The sequence below is a fragment of the Ceratotherium simum genome, chromosome 23 (assembly GCF_057802395.1).
Source record: "Ceratotherium simum simum isolate JZ-2026a chromosome 23, ASM5780239v1, whole genome shotgun sequence".
NCBI lineage: Eukaryota > Metazoa > Chordata > Mammalia > Perissodactyla > Rhinocerotidae > Ceratotherium > Ceratotherium simum.
The window spans coordinates 30,557,544-30,574,065 of record NC_141922.1 but is presented as its reverse complement, the minus strand read 5'-3'; the positions used below and the strand labels follow the sequence as shown (position 1 = coordinate 30,574,065).

Sequence of the window (16,522 nt, the reverse complement as noted above, 5' to 3'; positions counted from 1 at the left end):
CATATATACCCATAAATAGGGACAATTATAATTGAACAAAGCATTCTATAATACTCTGGTCAATAAATTATAGAAATCAGAACACTACACTCTGCCTTGTTTCAGAAAACATTTAGTCTAGCTTACAAAAAGATATTTAACATGCAAAACAAAATAGAAATTAAAATAAGCAATTAAGGAAATTAAAACAGTTAATTTGAGGATATACATAAAAATCATATCATGATTCATATTTTTTATCCATTTGTGTATTTTTCTTAATTTTCACTAAATATGTATTATATTTATAATAGGAAAAATTAATATATAGATTTTCAGCTTAAAGAAGAGATAAGATAGGGTCGGTCCCGTGGCTTAGCGGTTAAGTGCACGCGCTCCGCTGCTGGCGGCCTGGGTTCAGATCCCGGGCGCGCACCAACGCACCGCTTCTCTGGCCATGCTGAGGCCACGTCCCACATACAGCAACTAGAAGGATGTGCAGCTATGACATACAACTATCTAGTGGGGCTTTGGGGGTAAAAAATAAATAAATAAAATCTTTAAAAAAAAAAAAGAAGAGATAAGATAGGCTCATATAATCTTAATGCCCCATGCAGGAGTTCAGAGTCGGGCTGGAAAGTGGGTTCTAGTCTTGCTGAAAGCCAATGCAAAGGAGAAAACATAAGCATTATCATGATTTCACAGTGCCCATTAGATAAACAACCAGTTGCTGTGGAGAATTATAACTTGCTCTGAGATCAAAACAAATGTCTCCTATGAGTTCTTATAAAGAATACTCAATGAATCTGTACTAAGTGATATCTTCAACTTTATTACAGTAAATACAGTCATAACTTCCACAGTGATGTTTCTCATATCATCTCCACATAGGTTGATGGCATAACTCCTGTTGGTAAAAGGCTTTTGACTGAGGCCAAAATAATGTGTCCAAAGAACAGAACACCAATATCTATTGGTGATAGATTGTAGACTATCTAAAAGAAAGAAATGGATAAACTGCTTATACTTGAGACAGGCTTCTATTAATCTGTTTACACCAAGCTGGGCCCATTTAAGACCTTTATAGGCCTTAACTTCTGAAAAGTTATATAGTGGCCCTCCCACTTCTTACCACTTTTCTCTCAACACACACATATGCACATAAAGGTCAGAATAAAAGTAAAAATAAAGAGTAAATTAAGTAAAAGAAATTCCAACAATAGTCTGACTTTTTTCATATAAACTAAATATCAAAAACTAAAATCATTCCAAAAGAATTTTTTTCCCTATTTTTATTTCCTCTTGCTTTGATGATGCCCTACCCCAGATAAGTTTGGTCTGCCTACTGGGCAGCAATGTTTCAGCCTAGTGTTTGATGAGAATCAGATGGCAATGCGTTCAACATTGTACTCTTGGACGAGTACCTAGAGCGTCCTACAAGCTTGTTGGTTAAGGGCAGAGCCAAATTCTTTAGCCATCAGCATAAATGGTGGTAGGACGGGGACCTTTTATGAAAAGCGAGGCACCTGACAAGAACTCTGCCTGAAGAGAAGGTTGCCCACCCCATGAAGGTGGACCCAAGAGGTGCCCAGGGACAAAGGCCCAACTTGGAGACTAAGGTCTTCAAACTACCATTTCCAAATAGCAATGTTCCAAAGTAACCAGGATCACTGGAGTGCTGAAGCAGTAATATAGGTTTTGGCATTTTATTGTGATAACAAAATAGCACTCTCCTTTTATACAGTAAACGTTTCTTTCAGAGTTCAAAGCTTCCCTTTGAATGTCTATCTGATCTGCTATGGAGAAGAGCCATTGCTTCTAATTTCTTTCTTGCTTGCTGTCTTGCTTTCTTCTCTTTGATCAAGTGTGGGGTCTCAGTTCCCTGATTATTTATAGTAAGGGAGGCCAAGTACAATCATCTCTTCATTATCTTTAGATCAGTTAGCCAGTTTGTAGATTAACCACTGTAAAATTGTAATGACAACAAAGCACTTGGGAGAAAATTAACAAAGCGTCTGTCTTGTAACTCTTTCTAGTAGGTAGCCCCACGATTACTGCACTGTGGGAGATCCCCTTGAGATTAGACTGTAGCTTGACAGCATGGCAGCAGCACGTCCTCTTCTACCTGTAGGTCATAAAGAGCAAAGCAGGGGCCATCTGGGTAGAAGAGGCATGGGTTGTGGTTTCTAATTCAGAAAATGAGGATGTGAGAAAAGAGGTGAGAAGGTAAGAAAAGAGTAGAAAAGGAAGAAAGTAAACAGCTGAGACTGCATCTTTGAGCAACCTGGACAAAAATAGTATTTCTAGAGGACAATAATATTTGGGATATGTTTATCTGACAACCTATGTGATATTTAGTGCTTGTTTCAGTTTCTATTGCTACATAACAATCCAGCCCAAAATCTAATGGCTTAAAACAACAACCATTTCATTTGCTCACAATAGTGTGGATCAGAAATTTGGGCAGAGGTGGCTCATCTCTGCTCTATGATGTCTGAGCCTTCAGCTGGGATGGCTTGATTGGAGTCATATCCCTAAGGTTGTGATTCTGGAGTTTGGCTGGTTTCTTCATATCTCCTCCATGGAGTGGCCTCTCCATGAGGCTAGCTTGGGCTTCCTCATAATACTGGAGGAGAAAAAAACAAAAAACAAAGAAACGACCTAAATTCTTTATACATTAAAATCATTAAGAGGGTCCAGCCCGGTGGCATAGTGGTTAAGTTCACACGCTTTGCTTCAGCGGCCCGTGGTTTGCAGGTTCATATCCCAGGCGCAGACCTACGCACCGCTCATCAAGCCATGCTGTGGTGGCATCCCACATACAAAATAAAGGAAGATGGGCATGGATGTTAGCTCAGGACTAACCTTCCTCAGCAAAAAGAGGAGGATTGGCAATGGATGGTAGCTCAGAGCCAGTCTTCCTCACACACACACACACACAAAATCATTAAGAAAAAATACACCTGCCACAAAAATTTAGTTTTCTTCAAACTGAAAAATGGAAAGACTTAAATACACCATTGTCATGAATTATAATGATGGTAGAAACGTCTATAGAACAATGCCCATCCATCTTGAAAGTTATAGAACGCATTGCTATTGTTTGTGAAAGCACAGTGTGGTCAAGATCTAATCATATTCTCTCCCTGAAAAATGAAGGAAGAATGAAAACAGAAATTATTTTTTTTAAAAAAGATAATAGAAAAAAAAAAGCAGAGAAAGGAAAACTTACAGGGTTGTACAAGTATTGCAAACTCTGCTCTGTGTGGTAACCACTGTTAATGATAGCGGTAGTCCCAGAAGAAATTACATTAAGGAAAAATATTTTGGTTATCTCATATTCAAAACAGTGGGGGGATTTAACATGTGGATTAAAAAATGTTTGGATGAACGTTTTATGTTTCACTCTCTAAACATATCTAACAAGTATTTCTTCAAGCTTGTCTCCCTGGGGTAAGAAGAAAGGAAGGGTCACAATCTTGCAACACAAAAATAGCATCTGACTTAAAACAAATGTGGAAAACAGTTCAAAATTGTTGACTCTAAGTGGAGGGCATGGCTGTTTGTTGTAGTATTCTTCCAGTTCTTCTGTATGTTTGAAATTTTTTTAAACAAAAAGTTCAGTATCCATCCCCACCTCCTCCAACTGAGGCTGAGGCTTCTCCGCTCCTCAGTCAGGTATACAGGGATCAAGCAGAGGTTCAGCACCTTCCTCTCCCTTCCCCATTGTCTCTCATTTCCAACAGCCTCTCTCCAGTCCTGGGCACTAGAGGAAGGAATCCCGGAGAAGCAGGTGCTGATACCACAGAAAGAAAATCTACCCAGAGTTCCCCTGCCCATGGCTGATGGGCAGATTGAACTCTTCTAACTCTGAGACACTCTCTACACTTGTGTATACTTAAACTGATTCGTTTGACTCAATTCCTAAAAATACTTCTTTAGGAACTACGCAGCATTTTTAAGTCCATGAAACCCAACTGGAAGTGTATGAACACAAACAAATAGTAAAAGGAAGTCGTGGGGCCAGCCCGGTGGCATAGTAGTTAAGTCCACACGCTCCGCTTCCACGGGGGTTCACAGGTTCTGCAAATGTAGAACCCGGGTATGTAGGTCCCGGGCATGGACCTATACATGGCTCATCAAGCCATGCTGTGGCAGTGTCCCACATACAAAAGAGAGGAAGATGGGCACAGGTGTCAGCTCAGGGACAATCTTCCTCAAGCAAAAAGAGGAGGATTGGCAACAGATGTTAGCTCAGGGCCAATCTTCCTCACCAAAATAAATAAATGAATAAAAAATAAAAGGAAGTCAAACACTATGATTTTTTTTTCCCCCCTAGGGAAAAATTATAAGATTGAATTTATACTGGATAATGCTGTTCGGGTGGAATCTGGGACCTTCAGCCTCCCAGCGCAGCCTGTCTCCAACGGCGGCAGCAGCAGCAGTGGCGGCAGCAGCAGTGGCAGCAGCGACAGCAAAGCAGCGACTGTGGGCACAGCTGCCCAGATAATGACCACAGTAATCAGCTGTCTGATGGGAAGAGTGTTGCTCTTGGAAATATCTATGCTGCCATTTTGATTTTGAATGTAAACCTAGGTAAGCACAGTTGATTTTTTATATAATGTATGTCTCCACCTGCTGAGGTACCAGTAAACGTTTACCAAATAAAGACAGTGCACAACACCTGTGCATGGCACCACTTGGGGGCACAAAGACACAGTCTCAGCCACTGAGAAAGTAATAGCGTCAATGGTAGAGGCAAGACAACCCTACTGGAAACGTTATTCACATTACGTGGTGGCATTTAAGAACGTGGAGAATGAGACGTGCTTGTAATCTCAGGGCTCTTTTTCAGCTGGAATTGGTTTAGGCAGTAAAGTGAACTCACTTAACTGAGAAGTCCACAAGTAGTCTGATTTCTGCCACAGCTAGACCCAAGCACTCAAGTGATGTCATCCAAAACCTGTGTCCCTCCATCTCTTGGCTCCATTCTCCTCCATGGTAGATTCACTCTCAGGCAGACTCTCCACCAACACCCCCAACGCTCATGGCAAAGGTACCACCAGCATCTTCATGTTTACATTCTACCGGCCCAGAAGCTAACGCGGAAAGAGCAAACCTCTTTCCCAACACTTCCAACAAAAGTCCCAAAGCTCTGTCATTGACTTGGCTTGGGTCACATGCCCATTCCTGAACCAATCACTATGGGATGCTGTGTTCTAATTATCCTGGCCTGGGCCCCATGGAGTGAGGTGCTGAGAAAGGTGAGGTGTGGTTTCACAAAGGGACATCAAAGTGCTGGTACCAGAAGTGGCAGGCAAAGAAAGTGAGTATCACAGAGATTAATAGGAGGGAGAGGTCTCCATGGGCTAGAATGATTACAGACAACTGTTGATGATGTCGCTGCATCAGCAGCACTTTACAGATGGGATTATAAAAAGTGAAGACGTGGAAATGGAGGGAAAGCTGCTCCAGAACAGGGATGTGACAGGAGCAAAGAGAAAAGTGGGAGTGAAAAAGACATCTTCAGCTATACACGTTCAGCACGGAATTCCTCGTCATCCCCTTTCAAACGTGCTTCTCTTCCCGCTACCCCAGCTCAGTTAATGCCGGTGCCGTCTTTCGGATCTCTCAGGCTGACCCTTCCGAGACTTTTCCGTTCAAGCTCCACATCCCTTCGGGTGCTCTGGGGCCTCTATGTCTAACCACAGTGTCTTCTATCTGTCCTCCTTTAAAGTCTCGCTGCTCCCCTTAACAACTTTTTTACTTCTCACTTGACCTATTACAGTAGCCTCTTGAATTCCTTGTTTCCAAATGCTACAATACATTTAATTCTCCTCTCTTGTTCTCCAATTGCACTTTATTTATACCATTGTTATAGCCCTTTCTGTAGTGTACTTGTATTAAACTTAGATATATTCAAATCTATCTTCTTCACTAAATTAGGAATACTTAGAAGATAAGACCACATGCCTTATGTATTATAGGTGCTAAAAATGTAGTTTAATTGATTTTAAATTTTAAAAAGAGGATAAGTCCTTCCCCCTGACTTAGAGGCAAATGTTGAATAAAGATATTGTGGGCAAATATCAGCAGCTTTGATTGGCAGACATTAATCAGTTTGCAATTAATCGAATGGGGCAATGATAGAGAGTTTCTGACAGATTAATGAAATGAAAGCATCACATGAGAAATACTGATAAGATTTAGGAAGATGAAAACAGTTCTAGAGATTGGTTTCACAACAATACTTAATACTACTGAACTGTCCACTTAAAAAAATGGCTAAAATTTTATATTATAGGCATTTTACCACACTTAAAAATAAAATAAATCATCACTATTGATCTACGTAGAAGTAGTACAGATCTCCAAATATCAAAAGATGATACATATAAGTTATAAGACACCTAATTAGAATCTTATATTTGGAATAAAAATAAAAATTTTTAAAAAGGATTTAGGAAGAATTTGAGATGGAGTAATAATTTAGAAATATACTAAAGCATTTCAGGTAGTAAGGTCAAGACTAGATCTTACGTTTAAATATAAATAAGGTGAGGATCTAGGGACACAATAAGGCTGGTTCTGGGAGTAGCAGAACAAACTGGAGGCTGGGGCTTCAGGAACAGTGATTAAACAGGAATAATCCTTTCTTCTCTCCTAGTGCCAGAAATTAGGAGCCAACTGTCAAGGGACAAGCTTGGTTTAAAGAGATCCAGCCCTGGCCTCCCTCTTATAGCTGAATATAGAAGGGTGGGTTTGGAGCTGAGGGACAATATGACCAGCACACAAGTTATTGTATTTTTATGCCACTTTTCTTATCTCCAGAACTTTAATAAAAGTAAAAGCAGTTGTCTATTTTATAATGGCATTACAGGTGCTGCTTAAGTTCATTTTTTTCTTTTCAGAATATTAAAATATAAGGTGTAAGTACTACTTAATATCTATTTGTGCATTTTGTGTTTCCTCATTAAATGCATTGTTTTCTAATTATCTTCACTGACTTTCATCCTGCTTCTTCCTGACAACTTCAGGATTTTACAATTCAGAAAATTCTATTTTCAAGTCACTAATAAATGATATTGTTCCTAGCATTTTTTTTTCAGACTTTTTTCCAGATAAGAAAGTTAATCAGCAGTTTATCCTTTGCTACTAAATAATCTATCATTTTTCAGTTAAGACATAAGATGATTTAAACACCATTGTCTTAGTCCATTCGGGCTGCTATAACAAAATACCACAGACTGGGTGGCTTATAAACAACAGAAATTTATTTCTCACAGTTCTGGAGGCTGGAAGTCTGAGATCCGGGTGCCAGCACGGCCAGGTGAGGGCCCTCTGCCGGGTCACAGACTTCTTGCTGTATCTTAATGTGGCAGAAGGGGCTAGGGAGTTCTGTGGGGTCTCTTTTATATGGGACTAATCCCATTCATGAGGGTTCCATCCTCATGACCTAAGCACCTTTCAAAGGCCCCATCTCCTAATACCATCACATTGGGCATTAGGTTTTCAACATAGGAATTTGAGGGGGACACATTCAGACTATGGCAGCCATTAATGAAATGAAATGCTGGTTTTTATAACTCTGCATTCTGAATTAACAATATTTTACTTTTAAGAGAGTCATGAAGTTCCCCTAAATAAAATGATGAAACCTGAATGTGAAAAATGTAATGTATAAACACCACTATTCTCTCCCCACAGTTCCACAAAAAGAGTGCATTATTGGTTCTAACATATTGGTAAACTTTGAAATACTAATTTTTACATACTACTTTTGCCCTATTAACCATACCATGAAATATTAGAGAAGTTAAAATTAATAAAACATATTTTAAATCACACTATATGTTACCACTACTTAAACAAAAATATTTGTATTGTTTTCCTTTTCAGGAAGCAACTGAAGTGCTATTTTGAAGAAGAGGCTGAAAACAAAAATACAAGAATTGCTTATTTATGAGCTATTTTGTTGCACAACAAGAAAAAGCCTTTAGCATTTTCAAGAAAATATGCTAAAAATATTTTTATAATATATAAAATGTACTAATTAGCTTTAAACACAAAAATCAAATTTCTTCAAAATATAAATTGCTTTTGATTCCTTATATGTGTATGTTCTTATTTCATTTAAAAAAACTTTCAGAAATCTTTGATTTGGAAGCAGATATGCCACCTCCAAGTTGCTATACCTACAAATCATAGAATCCTTTAAATAGTTAAAAGAGCTTGTCTAGTTTTCACTTAATCTCTTTAGATCAGATTGGAAGCATTTTAAATTTTTGTATGTACTGAGAGATCTTGTTACCAAACACAAACACAGATTTGTTTACCTGTTACACAAGAGAGCCAAAACTGGAAATGCGAGGCACAGTTGTGGCAAGGAAAGAGGTTTATTATTGTTGAAAGGCAGCCAGACGAGGAGATGGGAGTTAGAACTCAGATCCACTTCCTCAAAGAGAAAAAAGTAGGGGTTTTTATCTGGGGTTTTAAGCAGGGGTGGGGGAGCATGTGCTGGGGTTTTAGGTAGAGGGGGAGCATGTGCTGAGGTTTTAGGTAGGGGAGGGAGAGCGTGGACTGGGGTTTTACATAGGGGAGGGGGAGCATGTGGCCTTGCTGGTTGGCGCCTTCCGACCAGCCTGCGTTTGGCCTTGAAGACTGAATTTGTTTTCCCTTGACAGGACTTTTCTGGTTAATTTTCATCTTCAGCCTGCCTTTGGCCTTGTGAGGCTGAATCTTGATGTCTGGACCTCGATTTCCTAGGAAAGACAGCTCACTCATATACTAAGGAGGGACAGAAGGACCTGGTTAGTTTTAAACAACAGTTGATTATGCTGAATATGCACAGCTGCAGTTAGCAAAGCTTATCTTAAAGTTTTTGCTCTAGGGAAGGTTTTTTAACCTCTTCTTGGTTTTAATCTGACTTCCTCTATCCATTCATGAGGCTCTGATTTCCAGTGATCTAAGCCACTCTAATTTCTAAGGATTTGGGAGAAATGAGATTGTTTTAGACCTTTTTCAGACTAAGTTGCTGTTTTTCACATCCACGGTAATTCCAGGAACTCTGGATTGTGGATTTCTGGACCTGCCAAACCCTGGCCAGTATTCTAAGAAGATTTTTCTTGGTGTTCCTGGAACAAGCTTTTGCAACAAGTCCAAACTCCTTCTCTGCTTAGCCCTCCTTCCCACTCATAACCACCACTACTAAGACTGTGACCTTCCTCAACCCCAGGCTACATCAGAAGAGATACTTATTTTCCAGAGGATAAAATTATACAAAAAAGCCACAGACTAATGTAGCTAAATTAACCAAAAGCTCTCATACTATAAAAATTGCAGTTTCTACTCAGAAAATTCTAAAGGAAATGCTTAATTTAGAGGAACAAGTAAAAAAAGCCTTTCAGTAAAGGCTTTGTAGCCATGTCCAGAGCAAGCAGAGTTGGTACTGACAAAAGTTACCTTCCAGCAAGTGCACTCAGGAAGCGTTTGGAACAGCTGAGAGAATTCAACAAAGCCCAGACCTTTTCTTCCGTAGATCATTTCATAGTATATTCACCCCAGGTCATTGTTAATCTTGCTTAATAGAAAAATTATAAACATTTACCAGGTAGTAAATCCAAATATCTTTGTATATATTTGGTATTTCATTCAGTTGAACAAACATCTATTTAGCATTTAGTAGATATCAGCATTCTAGTGAGAAGACTAAAAGGATTAAGATGCCGTCTCTACCTTCCAAGAGTTTACCAGGTAGTTGGAGAGACAGTAATGGAAAAAGGTAATTTTGATACAATATTGTATGTGAGAGAGATAGATGCAGGGTCCTCGAGGGGCATAAATGAGGACCCCCTGGCTGAAGGGAGGGGGCATCCTGTGAAGATGGAGATGGATGAGGGACAGCTTCCAGAAGAGATGAGTGTTGAGGAATAAAGCATGAGATGAGCCAAGGAAGAATGTCCCGGCAGAAGGTGTGGTGGCAAGAACAAAGGCTGAAACACCACTAGACAGCGAGTTCTTGAAGGCAGGGGTCCTCCCTTACTCAGCATTTTTTCCTGCTATCTAATAAAACGTCTGGCACTAGTAGATGTGGATTCACTGTTTGGCGTATGAATGAAGCATAGAGTGTGGGGAAATCAACAAGCAGTCTGATGTTACTGGAGCACCGAATACGACATGAGGAAAGGCAAGAGGCAAGGCTGGAAGGACAGGGCAGCAGTCTTCTGTGCCATGCTGTCAGAGGGGCTTGGATTAATCCTGTAGGTCCCAGGAATACAGTTTTTGTCTTGTTTTGTTTTTTTGTGAGGAAGATCAGTCCTGAGCTAACATCCATGCCGATCCTCCTCTTTTTGCTGAGGAAGATTGGCCCTGGGCTAACATCCGTGCCCATCTTCCTCTACTCTATATGGGACGCCGCCACAGCATGGCCTGACAAGTGGTGCCTCCGTGCACGCCCGGGATCTGAACACGAGCCGCCAGCAGCAGAGCACGCGCACTTAACTGCTACGTCACAGGGCCGGCCCCAGGAATACAGTTTTAACCAGATATTAAAATAGAGGTTTTGGATGGGACAAATCATAAAGGGAGGTACCAAACAAAGATGTAAAACTTTTGAAAGTAGTTAGCCTAAAAGAGTAGAAGATGAGAGGATTTCTGGGAAGCAGTTCTTTGGAGATGGCTATGCTGGGAGGCCCCCTTACAAAGAGGGGAAGGAGTGCAGGTACTAGCTCCTAACGCTGCCAAGTCAAGAGAAAAGGATTTCAGTTATGCCCCCATGGAAAGCTTAATATGGGTTCCCTGAGGTTTGGGGCACACAGTGGATTGATGTCGGAGTCATAGCCGACGAGTCTAATCAGAGAGCAGGTGGCTGTGGCTGTGGCAGTCGAGTGTAGGACTGCAGTTTGGGAAGTAACAGCATCCCCCAGAGTTGGGTGGACAAAGAATGTACAAGTGTGTCCCTTGAACCTGATGTGGGCTATGTGTGTGAGAGCGACAGAGACAGACACAAAGACATGGGGGTAGAGAGAAGAGAGTTTGCCAGTATAGGGAAGTCTGAGGTCTTGTCCAGGAGGGCTGCCTGGAAGGGAAGTAAACTGCAAGATAAGGAAACTGCCAGGGGACCACTCACTGAATGCCTAGGGGCTACAGATAAAGATTCCAGCAAACAGCTGGAATAGAAATAGTCTCAATTTTAAGAGAACCGTAGGTAAGAGGTCCCTGACAATGAGGTCTTCACAGAATACATGCAAGTCCCTCCATGAGGAACGTCTTTCAAGTCCGGAGAGCACTGACACTTGACCAGACCAAGGACTTGCATACTTCCCTCAGTTCAACCCTGGAGGGGTGAGAAACCTCTATTATTAAAATGAGGAGGAGGAAAGAGACCCAACACACCACATGCCGTGCTAAGGCTGAAAAATCCGGTTTTCTAATGCAAATCCAGTTTACTTTCCATTTCGTGATGCTTCCTTTCCATTAGAAAACTAAATTCCAAGAACTGCAATTGTAGCATCTACGGAACGAATTCCTACATTCACTTTTGGAGGAGAGGCAAAAACATTCTTCACATCAGAACACTGTGAAAGCCACAAAATCGGCCACCATCTGTAGTCTTTCCTTATCGCAAGTTTTAATTCAGTCCACTGGAAATTTTTTTTTCAAAAATTTTCCATAGATTTTTAATGAAGAAGCTTTCTAATACAAGTCATTTGAAAGTAAAAGGAATTTCTTAAAATTTGCTTCTTAGCCATAGACTTTGTCAAAAAGTTCCTGATCTAACTTGTTTAGGTTTCTGGCTGTCTGCTTTTTAAAAACCTTCTAGAGTTATTAGACTACGTACCCATATTTGTTTAAGCCAGATAAATTGCAATTTTAATTACTACTTTTTTAAATGCCTAATTGTTAGAATCCGTGAGCTATAATATGGCTTCACATAGCCTTCATTCATAAGCTGGCCACTTTTTAAAAAAATAATCTTTCTCTGAACAATGCTGTCTTAGAAATTCATGTTTAAATTTTTAAAAATACTTTTAATGTTAAGAAGTGGCCATTTAGCTGTTGAACAAGTCATAAAAATACTTTGGTGTGTTAGTACTAGTCTATCCAGGATCTGAAAAATTCATAAAGTAAATATAATGTTCCCATTTTGGTCAATGTAAGAAACAGAGAATAAGGAGGTAATAAGAAAGTCTTCTTGTATTTCTGTTAATAAGTAAAACATTTATATCTTGTACTACTGTCTCTACTCTTTTCTAAGCTCCATCACCTTCTGATCATTGCAATGACTTCATGGTCCATCTACGTTTACCTCTTCTCCATTTTATCCCAAAAAGTGCTATCTAAAATAATACTACTACTGATAATAATAATAATAATAAAGATTTACCACATGCCTGCTAAGTGCCAGATGCTATGCTGAGTGTTTTAAGTAGACCCTTTACTTACAATAGTGCTATGACGTAATTACCCCTTTTCCAGATGAGGAAAATTGAAACCTAAAACGATTAAATAAAATGCCCCAGTTCACAGAGCTTCAAATGGTAAAGCTGGGATTCAAACCCAGGCAATCTAACTCCAGAGCCCAAGCTGCAACATTTAATTGCCCCTCACTTTTCCACAAGCATGGAAAGTGTTTCATTGTGAAGAAAGTTTTTAGTAAAACATATTTACGTCCAAATTCCTATTCAAATTCTAGGTTTCTACTTTACCACCTCTAGGCCCTCCGGCACGTTCTTAGTCTCTCTTATTCCTGGTTTCTTCACCTATGAAATGTGGAAAATAGCCACTTTGCAGTGTGGTATTTGAGGACTGATGATAGCTTATATATGGCACCCAACACAGTGCGTAACAGGGAGCAGGCTCTCAGTGAATGGAGCCACTCCTGTTCTTTTTATTACCACAATGTTGCCTAGATCATGTCAATCCTTGGCCCAATAAACCATTAGGCTTCTTATTACACCAGAACAGTGCCTAGCACGTAATAAACACTATGTGAGTGTTCATTATTGGAATCTTTGGCTGGACACAGGGCCACCTAGAATGAAGACTATTTCCCAGTTTCCCTTGCAGTGAGGAGTGACCAACTTCTGGACAGTAAATTATAAAAACAGAAATAATCTTGCGGCACATTCTAGGAACTTAAAAGATGGTTATTATGTATCCCTTTGCCCTTTCTTGAGCTTTTCTTTTTTTTTTCTGTTGCATGGAGCAAGATGCCTCCTTGGAACATGAGGACAAAGGCCAGCCATTGTGGGGAGCGGGCAGAGAGCTCTGCTGAGAGGAGTTGGGTCCCTGACAATGTGGTGCACTGTCTCAGCCTTGCTCTTTCGGGCTTTCATTGTTTGTTGGCCAGAATCCTAATCCTAACTGATATATCTCCTGGTTTCATAATATGCCTCAGGTGGCAAATTTTGAAAAGAATAAGAGAACAGGGAATTAATTCTTCCTACACTGGGAAGTGGGCAGGGACAATGCCAGGGCAAGAAAAGAGCTTAAAATACCATACACATCTTTGAAGTTATTACCTGTATCCTTCAAAACATACATTCATAAACCTTGAACTGAATCCATTATGTGTGTGGTTTGGGAAACCTACCTGAAACAGTTGGAGGGTCACACCTTTCTTCCATACTCATCAGTGGGCATCTTCAGCTTCCTCAGGCTGGCACCAGCTGGCAAGGAGTGTCCAACCTCCAACAAAAGAAATGCTCACCTCCCAGAGAGTAGCCAGACACAAGGTGTAAGACCAAAAAGGATGGGGCCTGTAGTAGGGATTACAGTAGGTCCTTGAATACTTGTGGGCAGTCTGACCAGCTGCAAACCTCTTGCCACCTGACTTGCAGGCCCTAATACACTACTCTAGTTATTACAATCAGATCATTCTAAAATTAGAAAGCTCCTTATGAAAAAACTGTTCCTCCAGGAATCCTGTTTACCCATGACAAGCTGATTTTATTAGAGAAGTTCCTTTAGGTTAAGGGCTGTGTGTTCTTTCGACTTCTCTATCATGCTTAGCACACACTGTACCCACAGTAAATGTTGAATAAACTGTTTGATTAAACAAACGAATAGGCACCATAATGAAACTTTTCCTCTACCAGATTTTTGAGATAAAGAAATCTTTCCAAAATATTACAGAAACTGCACTTTATCCTGACTTACTGCCTTAACATTTCAAATAACGGTGTTTAAAATTCACACCCAGTTAAACACCACTAGTTATAGTTGCTATGCTTATGGTCTCAGAGCCTATGAGCAGAAAAAATAATTCCTTTTGGACAAGATATCTATGAGTGTGTCTGGCTATGTGGCAAGAGTATTTTCCTTTGTTTTTTCTCTAGAGTAATTTATGTATTTAGGCTGAGGATCCTTTACACAGATAAGTTCTTCCTAGGAAGAGAGAAAATAAAAATATTGTTTTTTTATACTGAAAATTTCTAGTATGGTTATAACATAGATTTAATTCTCACTTATAAGGGATTTAATTTCAAACAAAAACTACAACAAGAAATATATATTCCATAGTAAAGAGGTAAGTAATTTTCACTGTATGAAATGTACAGTATATGCAGACCAATGTCTTTAACAAGAATTGTTGATATACCTGGTATTTTAAAGGGCCACAGGTGGTCAGAGGGGGATCCAAGAGCAGCAGTTCGAAATTAAGAGATTAAAAAAAGCAACAATCAGGGGCCAGCCTGGTGGCTTAGTGGTTAAGTTTGCACGCTCCAATTCTGCAGCCTGGGGTTCACAGGTTCGAATCCCAGGCGCAGTCTGACACACCACTCACCAAGCCATGCTGCAGCAGCGTGTCACATACAAAATAGAGGAAGATGAGCACAGATGTTTGCTCAAAGCCAATCTTCCTCACCAAAAAAAAAAAAAAAAAAAGCAACAATCAAGATATGCATCTTCCTGGGCCGGCCCCGTGGCCTAGCGGTTAAGTGCGTGTGCTCTGATGCTGGCGGCCCGGGTTCGGATCCCGGGCACGCACAGACGCACTGCTTCTCTGGCCATGCTGAGGCCGAGTCCCACATACAGCAACTAGAAGGATGTGCAACTATGACATGCAACTATCTGCTGGGGCTTTGGGGGAAAAATAAATAAATAAATTAAAAAAAAAAAAAAAGATATGCATCTTCCCAAATGAATTTGAATTGACGGACAATGGCAAATAACCATGAAGAAGTCTGTGCTTTAAAAATATTTATATTAATCATATAGCAAAGAACCGAGCTGACTTAGAGGAAGGAAAAAATTAAATACAAAAGACTAGTTAGGAGATCATTATGATAAACCCAGTGTGCTAAAACAGTGGATGCTGAGAAGAAAAAAATGGACAAAACTTGGCAACAGATACTGTTATGAGAAAAATAACCCATGAGTAGAGAGAAAAAGCATGGAGACAGAAGGGTGGGGCTGTAGGCGCTTTCCTTCTAACAGCTGCTATTTCACGCTATGTCTTTAAAGTGAAGGGGGCCAAAGAGATGGGGGATGTACCCAGAGCACAGCTTCAAAGCTTAGTGTTCCCTCCTCTTTTCCCTTTTTTAATGTGTTACTAACACACACGTCTATTTCTGGTTGCTGATGACAGAAAATTCACCTCTGTTTTCCTTGGAAGCACTATTCCCTGTTGTGAGCTAAAAGAAGATTCTAGAAGATGATAAACCTATACACCTGAAAGTTTTCATCAATTTTATTGATTTGCTTCCAACACATTTCCATATACGTTATGCCACTTACTTTGCAAAATAAATCCATAAGGCAGGAATTATTAACCTAATTTTGCAGATGAGAAGACTAAGGCTCAGTCTTGTTCAAGGTCAAAGCCACAATGTCCATCATGCTGTAGCTGAATCGATTAGGCTTTCGTAGTTGGTTCCATGTTGTTTTACGTTATTTTTAAGTTTTCAATTCACACACAAGATAAATCATTTTATAAACTGTTATTTTACATTGGTTGTATGAATCTCGACACATTTACCCTTAGAAATAATAAATGGCTTTAGACTGCCAGAGCAGCTCAGATCAAATCTGTAAGTGAACATAAGTGAGGCCATCTTGTTACGTTAAATGGCCCCAGCCCCTCCTCTGCGTGACTACTCACTGCTCTACACGTACTCTAAAAAACTCACATGCTCTCCTTATTTATACGTATGTACTCCCCAATAGCTTGACAAATCAAAAACTTTGTTCTATGAGTTTCTCTCCAGGAAACACACCTACAAGGTATCCATCACAGCTGACAGAATGGAACAATGTGATGCCTGGAGCCCATCATGCCTGGAGACCAACATCCCTGGACCCCCTCCTTACTGCCCATTTTCCCTGTATAACTGCCTCAAGATTCTGTAATCTTTGAAGACGGTTTTTTGATCTTCCCTGCCATCTTAGTCTGCCATCGTCCCAGTTATGCTGGCTAATCGAATTAAAACTTCATTTCTTGATCCCTAACAATCGTGATTAATTGGCTCAGATCGTGGCGAACAGAGCGAGCCCATTGCTCGGTAACAAGTCTACTTAACTTGTAATACAGCTGAACTAT

General features: G+C 40.1%; 1 protein-coding gene across 1 annotated transcript in view; it reads left to right on the top strand.

Annotated features, from left to right (window-relative positions):
* The window catches only part of PKHD1L1 (PKHD1 like 1), a 152,328-nt gene extending 146,644 nt beyond the window's left edge, over positions 1–5,684 (top strand). Inside the window, 3 exon segments of the mRNA XM_087447119.1 lie at positions 4,319–4,537; positions 4,540–4,575; positions 5,578–5,684. Coding sequence (XP_087303245.1) covers positions 4,319–4,537; positions 4,540–4,575; positions 5,578–5,684 — 362 coding nt within the window.
* The last annotated feature ends 10,838 nt before the right edge of the window (positions 5,685–16,522 follow it).